The sequence below is a fragment of the Alexandromys fortis genome, unplaced genomic scaffold (assembly GCF_014885135.2).
Source record: "Alexandromys fortis isolate MF-2015 unplaced genomic scaffold, M_Fortis_MF-2015_v1.1 scaffold_122, whole genome shotgun sequence".
NCBI classification, from domain to species: Eukaryota; Metazoa; Chordata; class Mammalia; order Rodentia; family Cricetidae; genus Alexandromys; species Alexandromys fortis.
The window spans coordinates 1,271,177-1,292,005 of record NW_026068004.1 but is presented as its reverse complement, the minus strand read 5'-3'; the positions used below and the strand labels follow the sequence as shown (position 1 = coordinate 1,292,005).

The 20,829-nt window shown below is 42.5% G+C and overlaps 2 protein-coding genes across 11 annotated transcripts in view; both read right to left on the bottom strand.

The window, feature by feature from the left end:
• Macf1 (microtubule actin crosslinking factor 1) overlaps positions 1 to 20,829 on the bottom strand; it is a 329,723-nt gene that overhangs the window by 168,073 nt on the left and 140,821 nt on the right. For all 10 annotated transcript variants that reach the window (XM_050161305.1, XM_050161307.1, XM_050161311.1 and 7 more), the window contains 3 exons: positions 18,877 to 18,966; positions 15,054 to 15,131; positions 11,252 to 11,344 (listed from right to left, as the gene is read on the bottom strand). In XM_050161305.1, coding sequence (XP_050017262.1) covers positions 11,252 to 11,344; positions 15,054 to 15,131; positions 18,877 to 18,966 — 261 coding nt within the window. The remainder of the gene's footprint in view (positions 1 to 11,251; positions 11,345 to 15,053; positions 15,132 to 18,876; positions 18,967 to 20,829) is intronic.
• On the bottom strand, positions 1,041 to 2,493 carry LOC126513135 (uncharacterized). Its single transcript, XM_050161316.1, has one exon. The coding sequence runs from the start codon at positions 2,220 to 2,222 to the stop codon at positions 1,179 to 1,181; it is 1,044 nt and encodes a 347-aa protein (XP_050017273.1). The 5' UTR covers positions 2,223 to 2,493; the 3' UTR covers positions 1,041 to 1,178.

Here is a 20,829-nt window from a genome sequence, read left to right as displayed (position 1 = left end):
AACACATTAGAAACAAAACACAATAAAGCAACAGTACAGAGCCAAAAGGTGTGTGACCAGCCACAGCTGCTCCTCCGATCGTGCTGGCCTCAGGCGCCCACTCTACCGCGGGAGCTTGTCCTCGAGACAGATGCTTGCCCAGAAGTCCCACCCCACATTCACAAATACCCACGTAGTCAGAACATGCTGCCCCCTCTCTTCCTAGCTGTTGCTGCCCTGTAGGCCTGTGGATAGTTGGCAAATAAGGGACAAGGTCCCTGAAGACACATTACCACACAGAGAAGATGCAGGTTTCATGCCCCGTGGCTTTAAAGATTTTCATTCTGAAGGAACTTCACATTTAACCTACGAAGTTATTTCTTAGGTTACATGTCAGTCCATAGTCAACAGCTTAGCCACAACACAAAAATGTCTGCATCTCTAGAGCTTGTGTTTCATATGCCGCAGAGGCCAATACACCAATAAATGTTCAACCATGGATGATCTACATGCTATACTGTATGCTACCCAGAATTGCTCTGTGACTGTACCTTGGTTTCCAGTTTTCTGAATTCTCATGTGATTTTTGAGCCCTAGAAATATTACCATTGCCAAACAAGACATATTAAAGCCCTAAACAAGTTCAATCACAAAGTGAACTTTGTAGTTTTGAAATTTCAAGCTGCCCCAATCTCATCCCTCTTCTCCTATACAAACACACGAGTGTGATCATTAGACATAACCTCACAGGGAAGAAACTACATTAGCTCTCCTAAGAATACCACTCTCCAGAGAGACAAGCAAGCACCCTGAAGACAACTGCCTTGCTCCCAAGCCTTCAAGATCCCTTACGCCCCCATATCAATCTTAGGAACTAAGCTAGGCTTCCCTTTATGCTACATCACAACTTCTTAAAGGGGATAAACAAAACAACACCCCTGTCTAAGTATGCGGAATATCTAGCACTGCACCTTGAAAGATAATCCTACCAGATAGCTTCAACAATTCTACTACATGGAAATATAAAACCTGGGATTCCCCAGAGCTAACAAGACTTGGTTTTAAGCATCAAGGGACAGACCTCAAATAGATTCTGCTTGCCAAACCCTAGCAATCCCCCATGCAGTGCGAAGTTTAAAATGCACCAAGACCCTGACTGTTTACCCCACTCTACTTTAATATGCCTGAGAGGCAGGAATTCAAAAGACCCCCAAATATACCACCCACCTCCTCCAGACCCCACGATCAGTATGGCTTGCCTCCAAAGACAAGGTACCATCCTCTTCTGAGAAGGGTGTGGAGGTCTTTTCAGGTTCTGTATCTTCAGGCCGGATCCCATGGAGGGGCAGCCCATCACTGCCATAGCCAGAGGAAGAAGGCAAAATGCTCACGGTGATGCCACCGACAGATAAATCACTCTGAGAAGCAGGCAATATAGGACCCCGGAGGGACACTTCACCCACGTGGGTATCTTCTATGTGAATAGGGTCCACTGACTGTATTGATGAAGCAATAGAATACTTAGCAATCCAAGAACCTGTGGGAGGGGCACTCAGAACATTCTTGGTTCTTCCCCCTACACTCCATCCCTCTGAAAGTTGGTCTTGATCTCCTGTGTCAGAGGGGTAGTCTGTCCCAGGCAAAGTGCCGCTCTGAAATCCAAGCAGCGTGCTTCCCTGTTCCACTGCAGTCTCTCCTTGCAAAGGCAGCAGCACAGCCCTGCTGCTGCAGGATGCTGTCCTCGGAAATTCCACCAGTTGGCTCACAGACTTCTCACAGTTCCTTTCCGCCGGGTTATCAAGCAGGTGAGCAATGACTGTCATACCCTTTTCCAGGGAACTCCAGACCCCTCCAACAACCGATGACTCAGCCTCCAACAGAAGGTGAGCAGTTTGGATCTCTGCCTGGAATCTCTCCTTTACCTGCACAATCATCCCTTGATCGCCCACCCCTGAGTTGGGAGCTGAGTCTCCAAGCAACAAAATGTCTGATGGGGGGTGCTCTGCCCCTCCCACTCCGTGCTCCTTTGGGAGACTCGCTGTGAACTTGGTTAGGGTTTTAGTCTCTTCAATGACTCCAGTGACTTCCAAAGGCTTCTCTTTGTGAGGTGCTTCTAGAATAGGGGTTTTCTTCCCTCTCCACTTCCTTTTGAACCGAACCCTCTTCTTGGGAGATATGGGAGCCTTCTCAGGAACAGCTATGGACTCTTTCGGCTCCTTAACACAGCCCAGTGAATTTCCCATTTCTTTCCTCTCCCAATCTCAGAAAAAAATGCAGTTAAATCAGTCCTTGGATCCCAGAGAAATTCCAATGTCGGCTTCATCGGATTCGATGCACATTAAAAAAATAAAAAATAAAAAAAAGCACTATGCCGGCAATCCCTCCTATCCTTTCTCCTCCCTCCCCGCCTCTCGCCTCTCTCTGTCTCTTCCAGCCGCTCGATTCAGACAGCCATCTTACAGGCTCAGAGCTGCAACAAGACAAATTTCAAAGCATCTCACTGCAGTTCAGAAATCACTTGACCTAAAAGCAGACAGAAACCGGATTGGCTGCTGTTTCCTCTCTCTAAATATGAGGTAATTGGAGCACTGCCCTCAGTAACACAAACAGAACGCAAAAAGGAGCTAGAAACCAAGGAGAGGGAGGAGGAGGGGAGAGCGTAAGAGTAAATGGAAAAGGGAGGGGAAAGGAAGAGAGGTACCCTGGAGGAAGGAGGAGGAGAACAATATCAAAGAGGGGGGAAAGCAAACCAGCTCAGCTGGTACTAACCAGCAAGGGAAAGGGAAGATGAGACCAGAGAAGCTGCAATTATGGCTCCCAAACTCCAAAATGAAATACGTTTTAATCACTGCTCCAAGATGTCCAAAGGAGAATAGCAAGTAAAATATACGTAATCATATTTTAACCTAAGAAAGACTGGAGCTGACTCCTTCCATTAAGAAAAGGAAAAGGGGCATGGACAATCTAATCTCCTGTGGCATATATGGCCATTTCCAAAGAAAGAAAGAAAAATATCCATTAATTTTGATGGCCATTAACATATGGATGAAAAACCTGGAAATTGATTTATGAGTATAGTATGTTAAAGCTCGATGGACGGGTGATCACTTGCTAATAAAATATAAAAAGCCAGGTCACCAACAGCATTTGACAATTGTTCATTAGTAATCATCAATGCTGCTTTTACAAAAATATGACACTACCGTATTTTAAACACTATGTATGTGCCAAATACTGTAAAGGTGTGTGTGCGCGCGCATGCGTGTGCATTATCCTGTTTCTCATATCAACCACGTGAAGCCCAATTTTGTAAGTAAAGAAATCCAGATTTAAGAAAGCTGATTAACTTGTCCAAGTTTAAATAAGTGACAACACCAGGCACAATCCTTCTAAGACTTCATTTTAACTAGGCAAAATGGTTTATATCGGTAATCTCAGCACTTGGGAGGCTAAAACAGTAGGATTTCAAAGCAAGTCTGAAGCTAGCCTGGGTTACTGAGTGAGACCCTGCCTCAAAAAATACCTAAAGCATAAAAGAGACCTTTCATTTCAGCTCCATTCTAATCACTAGAGGAAGGGAAATCGGCTCTCAGCCATATGAAACAAGAAGACACCCCCCCAGTTCTAAACCAGCAACTGGACTCTGCAGTTGAGCAACAAAGAAATCTAGCACCTGCTGCCAGTTGGAGGAGGGAGTAGTGGCGGCGGGACTAAGACTCAGGTGATTTTTCACTCAACTGATACAGGGAACGAAGTCTGAATTACATTTAAGTGAGCGGCACAGACCACACCCTGTGCTACCGGCAGAGCACACTGTCTAACAAGTGAGAACGCACTACAACCCGAAGGTTGTCTCTGAATGGAATGGAGAAAAGAGCTATGTGTGTTTCCTCTCTGTTGTAGCTTTTACCCTTTTCTGTTTCCACAGTGCTGTGAATTAGAGGGTCTTGTATATGCCAGAGGCAAGTGCACCACCACTGAGCCACACCCTCCCTGTGTGTTAAATGTAATGGGGTTTTGTTATAGTGTCCTGGCTAGTGTTGAACCCCTGGGCTCAAGGAATTCTCTGCCATGCCAGCTCTGTGGCCTTGTACATGACAGAGACGAGCACACCACATTGAGCCACACATCCCCAGTGCGTGTGTGTGATAAATGTAATGGGGTTTTCCTATGTTGTTCTGGCTAGCATTGAACCCCTGGGCTCAAGGAATTCTCTGCCATGCCAGCTCTGAATAATCACTAAAAACTTTTATCAGCATAGCCCTACCCACCTTCCCTGAAGACCTAAAATTAACCTTCCTGGAAGGAAAGATGAAAGAAACCCTCAAGCCCCTGCTCCTATGTAGCGCTCCTGAGGCTGCCCCACCTACTTCAGCAGGAGCCTCTCCCCTAAGTCTGTTGCTAAAGATGACAACAAAGCTGCAGCGCCATCTTATGGACAACATGAAACACAGCAAGAAAGAGCAAGGAAAACAGATTTAGTAAATCAGTTCCCCAACAAAAACCATGACAATACAACCAAGTTGTTAATGCAGCCACCAAACCTTTACAAACCCAATGACGAAAAGAGAAATAATGGAACTCTTAAGCTGCATGCAGCAAGGTATAAGCTTGACTGTCATCAGTTACAAATACGCAAACAATTCGCTGAAACAGATCAACCTGGGTCAAGAGGGAGACGGCAGCTTAATTATAACCATCAGTGCTGTGGGGTTTCTCTGGGAGCTTATGGAACTTATATTTGCTTCTGTGCGCCTACTCTTTTCTAAATGTCTGCATATATCTGCTGAATCATTTTCTTCTGCTACAGAGAAAAACTGGTCAAGACAGGAACATAAGTTTCAGTGAGGTTGAACTAGGTTCAAACCCCACCTAAGCTAAGTGGCTTAACTAATTTACTCAGTGATTCAGATTCCTTACCTATACAATGTGGACACTACCACCTACATAATGGGGGTGTAGACAAGACTAATGATACAATGTCCATAAAGCACTCCCATCCGATCTATAGCAATTCCTTTTATTCCCATTTATGTCTGGAGCTAAACATTAGGAGCCATCCCTAGCTCCCACAGAGATCTCAGTACACTTTTTTCCTTCGACTAGATTCTAAGGAAACCAAGATCCAAAGTTTAGAAACTTGAGTTTTGTTCTTAGAGGAGGCTGCTTCCGCTGTTTTACTAAGTTAACTCTGACCACAGGACTAACCTCTCCATGGACCTTCTCCTGGTACAGCCTATGAACACATGGCTGTACCTTTGGGAAAGTGGGCTTTTGAGATCTACTTATAATAAAAGTCTTTTCCTTTGGCTTTTTGTAATTAGCCATTTATTACCCATAGTTCTACTTGAGAGATAATCAGAGTTAAGGAGCACATCTATTCATTCACTCTACGAACATGAATGACATCTCATCATACCCCAAGTGCTGAACACTGTAAAGCACATAAAACGCATGCCTCAAAGAGGAGGAGGGGCAATCAGTCAGCATGGTGGTTTATACTTATAACCCTAAGCACTGGAGAGGTGGAGGCAGGAGGATCACAAGCTCAATAAGAGTCTGGGCCACAAGAGACCTTCTCTGGAGAGAGGTTGGGAGAGAGAAAACTAAAAGTTCTCAACACCACAAAACAGGCATGAACAAACCTAAAGAAAAGGAGTTCTGTTATTGCTATAAAGGCACGTGGCCCAAAGAGGCCAGCTGGCCACTCTATTCAGTTTCCTCACTTGAGCGTCCTAATAAAAAACAGCCATCAGAGCCCATTTTTCTGGTTAACCTACCTTCACAGCTTTTAGATGATCAAATTCATAAAACAATCCATCCACTTAATGAATATTCATTGAGTGCCTATTCTATGACAAGCAAAGACAAGGAAGGCACCATTGGCAGCGCTAAGCTTACTCCTAGTGAAGGGATCAAAAGCAAACCAACAAACAAGAAACATGCAATACGCCAAATAATTATATTACCTAACAAGTATTGTAAGTCACACAGTAGTTTCGAGAGCAATTTGTAGACAAGCTATAAGCAAGAAAAAGGAAAGAAGGGTTGGTGAGATAGCTCAGCAGGTTAAGAGATGTGCTGAGTAAGGTAATCCACCTAAGTCTGATCACTGAAACCCCTCCCACACAATTGTCCTCCATAAAGCTCTCCTCTGCTCCACATACAACCTAGAAACTGCAGTGGAGGGGTCTATTCCCAGACTCCTTCCATTAATGGAGGGCCACATACAGACGGTTCACGGCAACAATGAGCAGGTTGTTTATATAATTAAGGGATAGTCTACGAACAACATATGTGAGGCCCGGCTGTGAGGAGTACTACTCCTGTCACACCCTGGCGATCAGTTCAGATGAACAAGCCAGGCCGCCCTTCACCATCACTGACAACCCCCCCCCCAAAAAAAAAGGGCTGGGTATTTAGCTTGGTAATAGAGCATGGACCTTACATATAAAAGGCCGGAATGGGCACATTGAAAATATAAAACATACAAATATTAGCACATATTGTTTATGACCCCAAATCTGCTGTAAAGACACAAAAGCATTTAAGGAATGATATGTCAACTTCAGAAGAGAATTTACCATGGGCAAAAGGAACAAGAAAATTGGCTGTATCTGAAGGGTTTTGTTTCTTTAAAGAAAAAGAAGAAGGAAAAAGTCTCTGAAGTATAAAGAACAAAATATTAGCCTCTGTCTCATTGTAAAGTGACTACACATAAGGATCGCATATGCTTCTGAGCCCTCAGAATTTTCATAACTAAAAACACAAGTTGAAATGAAAGAACTCCAACCACTTAACACATATTTTTAAAATGTGTCAAAAGTATTTTAGGAACTGTAAGTCTCCCTATAAAGATATTAATACTACCAATCTCATCAGTACTAGCAAGTTTTAATCTGGACCTAGCCTCTATTTCAACAAAAACCACCATCCCTCATCTACATGTACACAAACATCAGCGTTCTCCTTCATCAACACCAATGGCAAAGGCTGGATAAAATGACTATTTTGTGATCTCCTAACATCTAACAGCGCTACTTTGTGTGTTTCTACATATAATCACATTTAGTAACAAGATATTACAATGTATATGTATATACTGTAATCTTGATAAAAATCTAATAAGTATATATAGAAGAAAAAAGAATCCACAAAGTTCAAGCCAGACAAAACCCTAGCATAGAGAAGGGGAAGCGAACAGAAAGTCCTACCCTTAACCAAAAGAAGCTATGCGCTGTTATGTCAGCGAAGAGGAAAGATCAACCACACTCCAGCGCAGGTCCCATGCTGGGGAGCAGCTGGTCAGCACCAAATGGAATCTACTTTTTTGTGTGTATATGTGAGGGTGGTGGTTGTTTTGTCTTTTTCATTTGTTTTTTTCTTTCCACTGAAAGAGAAAGAACATGAAGTTGTGTGGGGGAAATCCGGAGAAGTTGGGGAGGTAAAATAATACAATCAAGATATATTATAAGAAAAAAGACAGGGGGCTGGAGAGATGGCTCAGTGGTTAAGAGCACTGCCTGCTCTTCCAAAGGTCCTGAGTTCAATTCCCAGCAACCACATGGTGGCTCACAACCATCTGTAATGAGGTTTGGTGCCCTCTTCTGGCCTGCAGGGATACACACAGATAGAATATTGTATACATAATAAATAAGTAAATAAATATGTAATTAAAAAAAAGAAAAAAGACAGTAAATCTTTTTTTTGTTGGGTTTTTTTTTTTTTTTTTTTGAGACAGGGTTTCTCTGTAGCTTTGGAGCCTATCCTGGAACTAGCTCTTGTAGAACAGGCTGGTCTTGAACTCACAGAGATCTACCTGCTTCTGCCTCCCAAGTGCTGGGATTAAAGGCGTGCACCACCACAGCCCAGCTGGCAATAAAAAAATTTTTTAAAGAGATAAATTGTGGCAAAGTGTCCTGTTGGCCTGGTGCCAGAGAGACAGCAAGCAACCCCACCCACCCACCCCCACCAGCCATAGCCCTCTCTGGACCATACCTGGCATAGTTAGCACCCAACCCTAATTCATCCTTTGTGTTACAGATACCTTTTGTTGCTCTATGTGAATCTTGTCTAAGAGTTTCCCAAGAATACAGAGCCTATGCAAAACTTGGTTAGGGGCATCCCGGAAAAAACTGTGGTACCTCATGAATCAGGTATTTACACAGGGTATTGTATTTTTGGAAGCTTCATTCAGGCTGTTTTGGGATATGGAAATCTACTGGCTAAAGTGTAAATATAGAGAAAAATAAAAACGCCACGAACTAAGGGAAAGTGCTTTTCAGTCCACCGAGACTGGGAACCCCTGTGGCCACAAAGGTTAAGTTAATTCTCAAGGTGTCATTGAGTATTCATTTCACGAACCCGCATAAACCCAAACACCAGTACTGTGATACCCACAACAAGAAATGAGAGCATTATCTACACAAAGACTATTGTAAAAATATTCATGCTGGGATAGTGAGACAACTCAGTGGTTAAAGGTGCATACTGCCAAGCCAGATGGCTTGAGTTCAGTGAATGGAACCCACGGAATAGAAGGAGAACTCCCGAAAGTCTGAACTCCATATGCACACTGTGACATGAGTATGAGTGCATATACATGCAAACAGAAATAAAATGTAAAAAAATAATAAATCACATCATTGTTTATAATAATCCCACACCCAAAGGGGGGGAGAGCCCAAATGCCATCTACTTCTAAAGAAAAAAAAATAACATGTATGGTATGTAATATAACAAAATACTAAAGAGCAGTGAAAAGCCGACATATGCCAGGAGGTGGTGGTACACTTTAAAGGCAGAGACAGATGGATCTCTGAGTTCGAGGCCAGCCTGGTCTACAAAGAAAGTTCTAGGTCAGCCAGGGCTACAGACAGAAACCCTGTCGGGGGTGGGGGACTAGAGGGGGTGGGAGTGGAATTCCAATGTACCAGGCATAGTGGTGAAGTCCTTTAATCCTAGCACTCAGGAGACAGAGGCAGAGAGATCACTATGAGATCAAGATCAGCCTGGTCTGCATAGAGAGTTCCAGGACAGTCAGCCAAAGCTACAAAGAGAAATCTGGTCTCAGGAGGGGGAAGAGAGGGAGAAGGGAAGATGTTCTAAAGCTGTGCCAATGATTCTCAGGTTTAGATCCATGCTAGCAGTTTACAGGCAACACAGGAACAGAGGACATTGTTAGAAGATATCCCAGGAATGCTATCGGCATCTTAATAAACTCTATAAAAGTCCTAAATTCTCCAACAAGTTGTACATGGGAAAAGATGGATTTGATACAATATATATAGAGAGCTATTTTAGATTCTGAGTCAAACCAAAGCTTTTTTTTTTTAAGTGAGATCATTGAGCACATCATAACATTGATCAGACATGCGGTAATTTTATGAAGTATTAAATTTTAAGGTATGAACTTTTTATGACTTGCTTAAACAAAAAGGCCTGCTCTTTCAGAGATACACACCAAAACTATTTACAGATAAATGCATATAAGGTCTGAGCTGGGGCTTGAGGAGTGAATTAGGCTATAAAGGAGATCATGGTTATGAGTTAATAATTCTTAAACTAGATGTGGGGTATGTGTTAATTCTTTACTACATTTTTTTCTATTTCCATAAATTAGTGAATTTCTTATAACAAAAAATGTGTTTATGGAGCTGAAGAGACGGCTCAACTACTAAAAGCACTGGCTGCTCTTGTAGGCGAGCTGGGTTGAACTCCCAGCACTTACATGGTGGCTCACAACCATCTGATAACTCCAGTCCCAGGGAGTCCAACATCTTCTTCTGGCCTGGCATGTACAGACACATATGCAGACAAATTCTCATATCCATAAAATAAACAAATTTTTCAATTAAAGAAAACGTGTTTGTTGTATTAGGTATGGCGCACGTGGCCTCCTGCCTGCATGACAAGCAGCCTGCTACCCAGCCACACCCTCAGCACTGGAAGAGCTGTAAACAGAGAAGACAGCTCCCTGGTGAGGGTGCTTGGGAAAGCACCCACTCCATTGTGCCCCTCTCCCCTATCACCACAACTTCAACTGAGAGACACAGTTTTTCATTCTTTGGCCTCTAAGTTTTCTCCTTTAAAGGAGAATTAGTTGCTGTCGAGATAAACAGAGAAATATCAGGTATCACTTCATATCTGTGAGCGCAGTATTAAGTGCTCACAATGACGGCACTTAATGTCAAAAAATTAACAGCAAACAATCAAAAGACTCTCTCTGTTCATATGAGTCTCAAGGAGGTAACTGCAGTCCTATGTAAAGGCTCAGCAAAATTTTTATTTCTACACTGAAGGGTACACTCACCCAGCTCAGGATCCCGGTTATTCCTACACTCAAGCCTTGGGTGTGGGCCCCACAAGAACACACTAATCCTACACACTCCCAACCTTCCTCATGCTGCAGAGTGCCAGCATTGCCCTACACCAAAGTCCTAAGCAACGAGCCTGTAACCTGAGTTTTCTCAGGTCTAAAGAATTCTGAGACACTTGCTGCTCTATTCAACCAGAAGGTGGTGCAATCTCTCCAAGTAGGATGTCACTCTGGCCTCACCCCTGTGCCTCTTGACACCTACAAAAAGATGCTCCCCTCAGCCAATTATTCTACATGCAACAAGTGGATACCCAGAGTTGTGAGAAACCGTTATGTTAGGTCGGACTAAAAGTGATTTAAAACGAACATTCTTTTTCCTAAAGAGTGCTGTTCTTTTCTAACAGCAATCCAGACTTTAAAAGAATTTCTGCCAACTTTGAAAGAAATGGCACTGGAAAGGCCTTAAGAGCTGTAGATATTTTAGAATGCCACTGTTGTCACTACAAAATCTCCTACAGGCTGTGTTCCCCACAGCACACACAGACAACAACTAAGGGGCCATGATTAACCAGCAGTGTTCAAAGGTCAAGTGAGGAGAGTCTTGTCAGAGTGGATTACGACTCCTCATGCATCCCCTAACGTATCAGACCCAACATCACCCTACCCCTCATGCTGAGACCCTAATGAGCCCAGGCTTGACATCACCAAGAAAGCAGACTTCTAATTCCAGACTTCTAGGGACAAGACCGAACCACAAGAGAAAAATTCCAAAAATGATGACACTGGGAGCTAAGGATACAGCATCGTGTTTCCAGGCTCATTTTAATTCTCCTTTACAATTGCTACCCATCGTTGTTAACCAAACGCAGAGAAGTGACGCAAATTCTGTCTGCAGAAGGCAACACAGGTTTCTAGGCCATGAACAAATTGAGTAACAAGAACCCATGACCTTACCTGGAAATGCAAAATAATGGTCCAGATGAGCCCCAGGGTTAGTTTGGGGTTGCCATCCGTGATGTCGTCGTTGCGGATGTTCACTAGCTTCACCTGAAAAAGAAAGTTCAGCTGATCTAGAGCCCGAGAAGTTTCTTTCTGGATTGATTTTCCCTCATTTTCACTATTAATATACAGTTAATTAATTTTTGGCTGAAGAGTCTATGAATTCAAATATTTTATAGCACCACATAAAACAACTCTCATTATTCCAAAACAGGCTCCATGACACCCCTTTCAAACAGTCAAACCCTGCCTCATTCTGAAGTCCCAACCACCACTGGCTTATTTAGCTTTTTCTATAACGTCATATAAATGGCATGTAACCTTTGGTACTAGGTTGTCCTCCCACCCCTATAAGAGCATAGTGTTCTTGAGATTCCCTTCCGAGCTGCTACATGAATGACTTGTTACCAGGGAGTGTTCTATTGTACAGTTGTCCTGCCCTGAGATGGTCCATTCACCCACTGAAGGGTTCATGGATTATTTCCAGCTTTTGGAATTTCTGCGTAAAGCTTCAATGTTCTTGTTCAGATTGTTATGTGGATTATGCTTTCATTTCTCTAGGGTAGACTCCTTGGAGATTGCTAGATCATACATAGCTAGATATACATAGCTTTGTAACAAACTGTCAAATGATTTTGCAGGGTAGCTGAACTATTCGGTACTCTCACCAGCAAAACTCACAGCATTGCAAGTCGTGTCAATAGTCAGAATCCTGACTTGTTTCTTTGGGGGTTAAAAGAGATGCCTCTTCTCTGTCATTACTCCTGCTTCTCTCTCCATTTCCTTCTCTCCGTCATAAATCTCTCTTCCTGATATAATGCCCATCTCAGTTTTACTCCTAAAACCCATTCCAAGACCATAGTGTCAAAACCCTTTCCAAGAACATAATGTGCACAGACGGAGAAGAGGCATCTCTAGCCTAAAACTGAGGATTCTTAATGAAGATGTAAAGTTTTAAACAGAGTGTACTTAGCAAGCCACTCATCTACTTCAACTCCACTGGTCTTTTCTGCCGTTCTCTCACAGAGTTCTTGCTACTTGGGACAGCTGGAAGGGGAGGTCTCTGTCTAGTCTACTGAACTGAAATCTATCTGTAAAGGACCCCTGTGATCTCCACTCGAGGTTACACTAAAGTTTATCTGGAAAAGGTCTTCCCTTTTCTGTACTTAGGTTCTAACCCTAGGGCAGTGTGGAGATGGGAGGAGCTGCTCTTCCTTCCCTAGTCACGAACGACGGAAAGCCGCCATAAGGACGGTACCATTGTGTCCATATGGCACAGTCCTTCCCCTACCCTTGGGATGCACCTCCCTTCGCCAGAATATCTCTAATAATTTCCTCAATGACCTTAGCACTTGACTCTTATTTTCTTTTCCTTCCTTACCATCTGTCACCCTTCTTACAATCTTAACACACACATTGATGACTCAAGTGTCACCCTATCTGCAGTTTGCTTGACTTCTCAATTCTGAAGATACTTTGGTCACCTGCATAACTAGGCTTGGGCTCCCCATTATAAGAAACTGCTCTATTGAATCCCTGCCCTTCTGAGTCGATTACGGCTCTCATTTGCCCACATTTTCCTTCTATTATTGTCATTGATTCGATCCTCTGTCCCTATTTGCACTTACAGCTTATCAATTCTTATTTTAGCTTGTCTGTAAAGACATTTCTGAGGTTTTTCTAACTCAACATACAGACATTCCAATGTGGCTTCCTCCGAAATATTCCAATAGCCTCCATTTCTCCTACCATTCATTATTAAACTATGTAAACATATAGATAGATCTTCATCAATTATAGGCCACTCGATTTGACAAGTACTGAAGCTAGAAATGTTAAGAACATGTTCCCTAGCCTAAGAGAACCTGCATTGGAGCATATGAGGAATTAACAATACAGTAATAAATGTTACATTCATACATTATTGTAGAAGCACTAAGAACATTCTCCCAAGTTAATTAGACTAAAAAAATGAAAACCATTTAATGTCAGGTTGACTTACTGTTGTTAGTCAATCCTATTTATGCCAATTTTTTTTTCCCATAGAGCTCACACCAGGGAGGTGGACCCTCTGACTCTCCCTGCCTCATCCACCTTCTTCCCTACCACAAGACAGCATTATCTTCACCCTTCTATCCTTTCTCCCTAATGAGAGGCAAGTCTTTTCCCTTTCAAAAACAACTTCACCAGCAAGGCTTGGTGATACATGCTTTTATTCCCAGCACTCAGGAGGCAAGGGCAGGTAAATCTCCCATGAGTTCAAGGTAGGCCTGGTCTACATACAGAGTTTCAGGCCAGCGAGGGCAACATAGTGAGACCCTATCTGTAAATTAACTAATTACTAATAACTAGAGAAATTGTGCTCTGCTTCTTATCCCTTGGGCCTGAGAGGACAGAGGGGTAGAGACCAGCACTGACCAGAGGAGGAGCATAGGCCCACATGTCAAGAGACTGGAGTTCAGTTCAAATCCTAGCTCTGCTCTAACTTCTGGGATCTGGACCAGGTCACTTCAGATAGCCAGATCTCATTCTCTTTAATGCAAACAACTGAAAGAAACTGGATTCTTGGATCTCTATGATATTTTCTAGAATAAACATTCTAGGAGACTTCTATCTTTTTCTACCACCCCATCCCCTGGTCCTTGGTCATTTTGTTTTGAGTTAGGGTCTTGCAATGTAGCCCAGCCTGGGCTCAAACTCATGATGATTCTTCTGTCTCAGCCTCCCAACTGCAGGATTATAGACATGGACCACCACACACAGCTCTGTGAGTCTTAATTCTCCTGATAATTTTCAGTCTTTTTCTTTTACTGGCTTCTCCTCCCCTGTCTGAAACCTCTTGCTGTCTTCCTTATCTAGGAAGGAAGCAATGTCCTTTGTCTTTTCCCCTTTGACATCCAGGTTTACTATGTTCCACATATTTCCATTCTATTAAAAACCTTTTATTGGCCAGACTTGGTGGTGCATCTCTATGACCCTAGTACTTGGGAGGCTGACATAGAAATATATAGAGTTTGAGACCAGACTGAACTATAAGGCTTGCCTCAAAATAATAAATAATCTAGGTGTAGTGGCATATACCTTTAGTCTCAGCACTCTGGAGGCAGAGGTAAGCAGATCTCTGTAAATTTGAAGCTAGCCTGGTCTATATGGTAAGTTTCAGGCCAGTCTGAGCTACATAGTGAGACTCAGAAAGAAAGAAGGAAAGGAGCAAGGGAGGGAGGGAAGGAGAGAGGGAGGCAGGCAGGCAGAAATAAATAGCCAGCCATTCCCTTAAGTCACTACTGGGGATTTGGCTCAGTGATAGAGTCCTTCCTTGCTTATTGAGCACATGGCCTTGGGTTCAATACCCAGAACCACAAAAGCCATCACTGCATGAGAGTCAGACCTTTTCCTCAGACTGATATGTCTGACTAACTACCCTGGACTTCCCTTGTCTTACCACTTTCTTGTTTCTTTTCTTTTCTTTTTGTTTTTTCGAGACAGGGTTTCTCTGTGGTTTTGGAGCCTGTCCTGGAACTAGCTCTTGTAGATCAGGCTGGTCTTGAACTCACAGAGATCCGCCTGCCTCTGCCTCCCAAGTGCTGGGATTAAAGTCCTACCACTTTCTTCACAGGTTTTTTTTTTTTAATCTTCATTTTGAACCCCCATAGGTCTTTTGGTTTCATCTTTGTTCATGAACATGGATCCTCTCAAAAAAGCACAAGTTCTGTGTAAGGACAAAGAGTCCAAACTGGATCCCATTGGATGTTCTTACCTGCCGCTGCTTTAAGAAGTCCAGGGCAATCTGCACATTCTGCAGCCTGTGAAAACGCATCCTGCCCTTCTCCCGAGGCTGCAATGAAAAACAGGGATGCTAATTTTAGCTATGCCAATTTACCTCTACACAGCCTTTCCTCTTTCATTTCAAGGACTAAAAGACCACACAAGAATTCCTCAGGGCTGAAGCCAGGCGTGGGAGCATTAGATGAAGCACCTTTGAGAGCAGGGCCTGCATGTATGGACCAGACACTCAGCAGATGACAACGCCTTGCATCATACAAACCACAAACTAATCTGAGCTCCGTCACTGCACCGGTATCACCTCCTCCACAGGCTCTTCTGTGGCTGTGTGTAGCAGAGCTTGCTGTGAGGTTAATAGGAACATAGAGTGTAGCTCTATGGCTCCTAAAAGCACAGTTGCCTGCACTGCAGAGAAAAGCCAGAAAGTCCTAACTGCATAACTCAGTAACAAGTAGAACCAACCGTATTGCACACCGGCCAGAGAAGGGTGACTGACTCTAAGAGGACAATTTTTAAGTACAGAGAATGGAGTTAAAGGTATCTAAGGAAAGCTAAAAAGGAAAAAAAGGGGGCGGGGGAAGAAAAATCAAAACTGGGAGAGAAAATCTAGGAATTAATCCATCTCACACGAAGGAGAGTATCACTCTAGGAAAGCCAGACATCCACAACTGAAATTCTCAGAGCAATAAAGTCTTAATGGTGACGGGCTGTTTAAAAATCACGAAGAAAACTGCTTCTGCCACTTAATCCTTGGGTCACACAACAAAGCAAAAAACAAAAGTCATCTTTATCTGGTGCCTGTCACCCTGCCCAGGGCTCGATCACGACTGCTAGGAGCTGAGTGAGGGCTGCCCGCCGGCGAGTGCCATAAACAGGCATCTGCTCTCACAGCTCTTCACTTTGCAGTGCTGGTTTATTTTCTAAGGCTGGAGCTGGGGCATCATCCTCATTAGATTACACCAGTTCATTTGTAAATATTAAATTGATACACGAATTAAAGGCTGACCAAATATAAGGTAATTCTGTGGCAGGGTCTGTAATAAGGAAATGTTATAGCAGCAAAAAAAGTAGCCCAACACAAGAGAGAAGAGAGTGTTCCTTCTGGTACATGCCAGCATTTCCAAACAACATTCTCCAAGTGGGATAATGTACAGAAATGCCAAGGCCTCTCTGCAAAACAGGACAACTTCTTCTGTGAAGCTTTAGGGACCTTTTTCCTTCAGCAAGAGCCTTTGTTCAATCATTTCAAACCAACTATGAATACAGCTTAGAGACATACAGTCTAAAATAAAATTCTAAGGCAATGGGGAAGGGAGATGAAAAGATGACTTGAAGAGCTCAGGGACTGGGAGTGTCACCCTGGCTCTGAAAACAGATTATGGGTTATAATTTAGGGTCTATCTCCAAAAGTAAACAGCTAGGAGCATGCAAGTTAAAATCTGTTCCTTACAGTAACTAGAGAATTACTGACCAAAGCCAAAGTATCTCATGCAGTGAGTTTGCAAACAACACTTTATTTTGAAAACAACTGGCATGTGCTTGGTGAGAACGCAGAGGCTGGAAAAGTGGAGAGACATCAGTCAGTCTACACTGTGGAACTGTGAGCAGCTGATTTTCATGCTGTCAGCTTCACGGCCACAGTTCTGCAATCGATTCAGGCAGCACAACAAGGCCAGCAGAAAGCCACAGGTCTCCAGGTCACAAAGGGACTTGACATTTCCAAGTACTGTGATTATTTTTGTGCCAATCATCCTGAGATAAGCAAAACATTCCCACTTCAGGATTCTCTAATAGTAGTAATAGACACAATTAGTTTAACTATTTTCTTTGGGACCCATATTCCCTGGTGGAAAGAGAAAGCAATTGGAGACCAAGCTACTTGAAGACCTTGAGAACTCTGGCCTCTCTGATGGCCCTGTAGTGCCAGCTGGAATGCTGGCATTCCCAGGAAGACCTACTACATCATCATCATCTTCCTCCTCCTGATCCTCGCTGTTTGTATGGCGCCAGGAGGGCATGCTCACAAGACGAAGGGTCTTCAGCCCTGCTGGCTCCTTTGACCACCAACCAAAGAAAACAACAGAGGAACAGAAAAGAAATACATACACACACACACACACACACACACACACACACACAATGAATAAATGTTTTTTTTTTAAAAAAAAAAAGTGAAAACACCACCCACCTCCAAAAGAGAGAAAAATAATCAAGTTAAGATAATAGAATATAATGCATGCTTCTGGTTTTGAGAATATCATCAATTCTCCATGTCTGCCTACCCATTTGTAAAATCTGCTATGGGAGGAAAAGAAGACAAGAGAAACTCAAGAGAAACTCTGAAAGACATATCAAGCCAGGCAATAGTGGCTCACATTTTTAATCCCAGCACTCAGGAGACAGAGGCAGGTGGATCTCTGAGTTCAAGGCCAGCCTGGTCTACAGTAGTGAGTTCCAGGAGAGCCAGGACTGCTTCACAGACAAAGAAATCCTGTCTCAAAAAAAAAAAAAAAAAAAAGGATGACCTTCCAACATGAAACTCACTGTTAACTCATCAATACAATAATCAATTGTATGAGATAGACTGAAGTAGTGCTGCGGAATAAAGTCCACCAGACAAGAACGGAATTCCAATATCTTACCAGATTATGAATGTGGGCCAGACGAGAACTAGGAGAATACATGCTAGTTATGCTAACAAAGGCTTATGGCAATTCTGGCCACTAAAAATACATGTAAATAATTGCTCTACAAGTTTTTTTTTTAATTAAACCCAAAACAAAGGGCTCAGGGAAGCCAAGCCCCAATCTTAGAAGGAGTTGAACATCACATAAGCAGTGAAATGTAGTCTGCCAAATTCTATTCTTTTAACACAACAAACAGTGACTAAGAATCCACCAGAGGCATCGAGTGGGCTGAGATTCAGACAGCTTGTGCTGTGTGCCTCTGCAGGTCTCTTTCCCCAACAGATGCTTCCAATATCCAAGTGAAAACTGCTTTGCCTATGGCACTAAAGAGAGAGACACTGGAGCACAAGAAACACTTGCTCCCATCAGGCTTAGATATCTGAAACACCTCAGACAAAGCAAGTATAATATAAGACCCATCCTTTGACAGGCCAGGAGGCCCAGTCAGGATTTCCTTTCCCGCAAGCATTCTCTACAGAGCCCATCGGTACTGCTTTCTGAGACTACGTACAGGCACCAACTTCAGCATCTGTGAGATTCAACAGATCATGGAAGAAAATTAGGTAAAACACCTGGGCTTTTAAATTAAATTTTAAATCCTTAGCTGAATATGGAAAATTAGAAGAAAAAAACAAAAAAATATAGTAGAGAACTGGGGAGTCTATAAACAAAACAAACAACCTATAGGAAGGAAATGCAATTTATAAAAAAAAAACTTTAAACATGAATAAATGTTCCTGAAATATTAGTATCTAGAGAGAAATGAAGAATGATGAAGAAGTTGTCAGGCAGTACAAAGTACAACTATTTCTGATTTTATCAAGACATAAGACCTACAGCTGGAGATACAGTTTAGTTGTACAGTGCCTTCTAGCAGGTGAGGCCTCAGGTTCAATCCTTAGAGATCAGGGGAGAGGGGTCTCACATGGCAATACATAATGCATAAACTGAGATGATGTTGCTTGTAAACTATATGCCTCAGTTAGAAATAAAGTGTATCAATAACCTCGTCTGCTCCTTCCTGCTACCCAGTGGAGCAAGCAGGTCATCTGTATGGACTGCTGTCAGCAGCCTCATTTGCAGAATACTCATTAGAAGAAAGGCTCTTACCAGTTTGATGCCCGAGAGAACCTCCAACAGGGAGATCAGGTTGTGTCCATCCCGAAGGTCTTCATATAGATCATTGATGTGTTTGCGAACCTGTGAAGGACAGTGAGACAAGCCAGTCATTACCTGACCTGGAATCATTTGATCGTCCACCATACAATATCTAGTTCTAGATAAATGTGAGAATTAAAAAATGGGAATCAAGAAGCAATAATAAAACTCAGGAATTACCAAGTCTGAGCAAAACTCATATGGAATAATAGTGTTTATCACAGTATATGTGTTTTCTAAATTGAAGCCAGGTCTATCATATTCTAACCAACACTGGTTATATTCTAGAAAGCGTGACAAGGACATAGGGAATCAATTATCCTGAAAACATGTCAAGAATGACTACAGAATAAAAATGTGATTGGCTAAATGGGCAGCTGAGGCCACTCAGTGTCTGAAAATTCTTCTAGGATGCTAAGAAAAAGCCAAAAGAGAGACACCCAACATTTTACTTGGCATACTCCAATGTAAACAATCTCTTGCTACATATTTCTAATAATAAATTTGAGAATTATCTTTAATTTTTAAATTGTATTTTTATTTATGTATTTATGTATTTATGTATGTATGTATTTATTTATTTATTTATTTATTAATTATTTTCGAGACAGGGCTTCTCCGTAGCATTTGGTTCCTGCCCTGGAACTAGCTCTTGTAGACCAGGCTGGCCTCACAGAGATCTGCCTGCCTCTGCCTCCCTAGTGCTGGGATTAAAGGCGTGCACCACCACCGCCCAGCTTTTAAACTGTATTAATCAAAATAAATATAATTGTATAATAAAAACTATGGTTAAAAAACAGATCTCACTTTGAAAAATGTGGTTGATGTTGAACATGATGCTTAATGCTTTATATTTTATTTTATCCATCACTCTAACTGTGGGTATTTAGTCATTCCTAGTTTATACACGAGGATTCAGCACAGCCCAAGCTCACGAAGTAGAGACTTTGGCTTCAGTTTGGTACTTTTGGCTTAGTCTTCCCCATTAAGCATTAGGCTGTATGGGCAGTCACCATCTTCTCTTCTGAAGAATTGTACTGTAAAATTTATTATTCTGATCCCACAGAAGACACAGGGAGTAGAGGCTTCAAAGAACTCAGGTCTCATAGCTATGGCTTTGCTGCCACAAGTCTTCTGACTCTGAGTTTATAAACAATTCCACTAAGAGATACTAAGAGAAGACTGATAAAAATGGGAAGAAAACAATTCTTACATAAATAAATTTCTAGACAACAAAAGAAAGGATGTTTTCAGAAGTAATGAGTTCAAGCTGTGAGGTCCTGTCTCAAAACAAAAAGCAATTTGGGAGTTAAAGAGATGATGTAGGAGAGTTATCTGTCTATGTGTTATTTTCATTGGTTAATAAAGAAACTGCCTTAGCCCTTAGATAGGACAGAAAATTAGGTAGGCAGAGTAAACAGAACAGAATGCTGGGAAGAAGGGAAGTGAATCAGTCACCATGCCTCTCCTCTCCAAGATGGACACAGGTTAAGATCCTTTCCGGTAAGCCACCACATTGTGGTGCTACACAGATTAATAGAAATGGGTTCATCAAGATGTGACAATTAGCCAATAAGAGGCTGAAACTAATGGGCCAGGCAGTGTTTAATGAATGCAGTTTATGTGTTGTTATTTCGGGTGTAAAGCTAGCAGTGCGGGAGCCGGGCGGGATGAAAAGCAGGCCTGCTCGCCACATCACTACAGAGAGACATCAGTATATAAAGCCTTATAAGTAAGAAGATCTAAGTTTGATCTCCAGCACTCGCGTAAAATGCTGGGTACAATGGCAAGCACTTGTAACACAATACTAGAGATCAGAAATCCTTGCTTGGCCAGCCAGTCTAGGCTAATTGGAAAGCCCCAGATCCAAGTGACAAACCCTGTCTTAAGGGGGGGGGGGGGGGG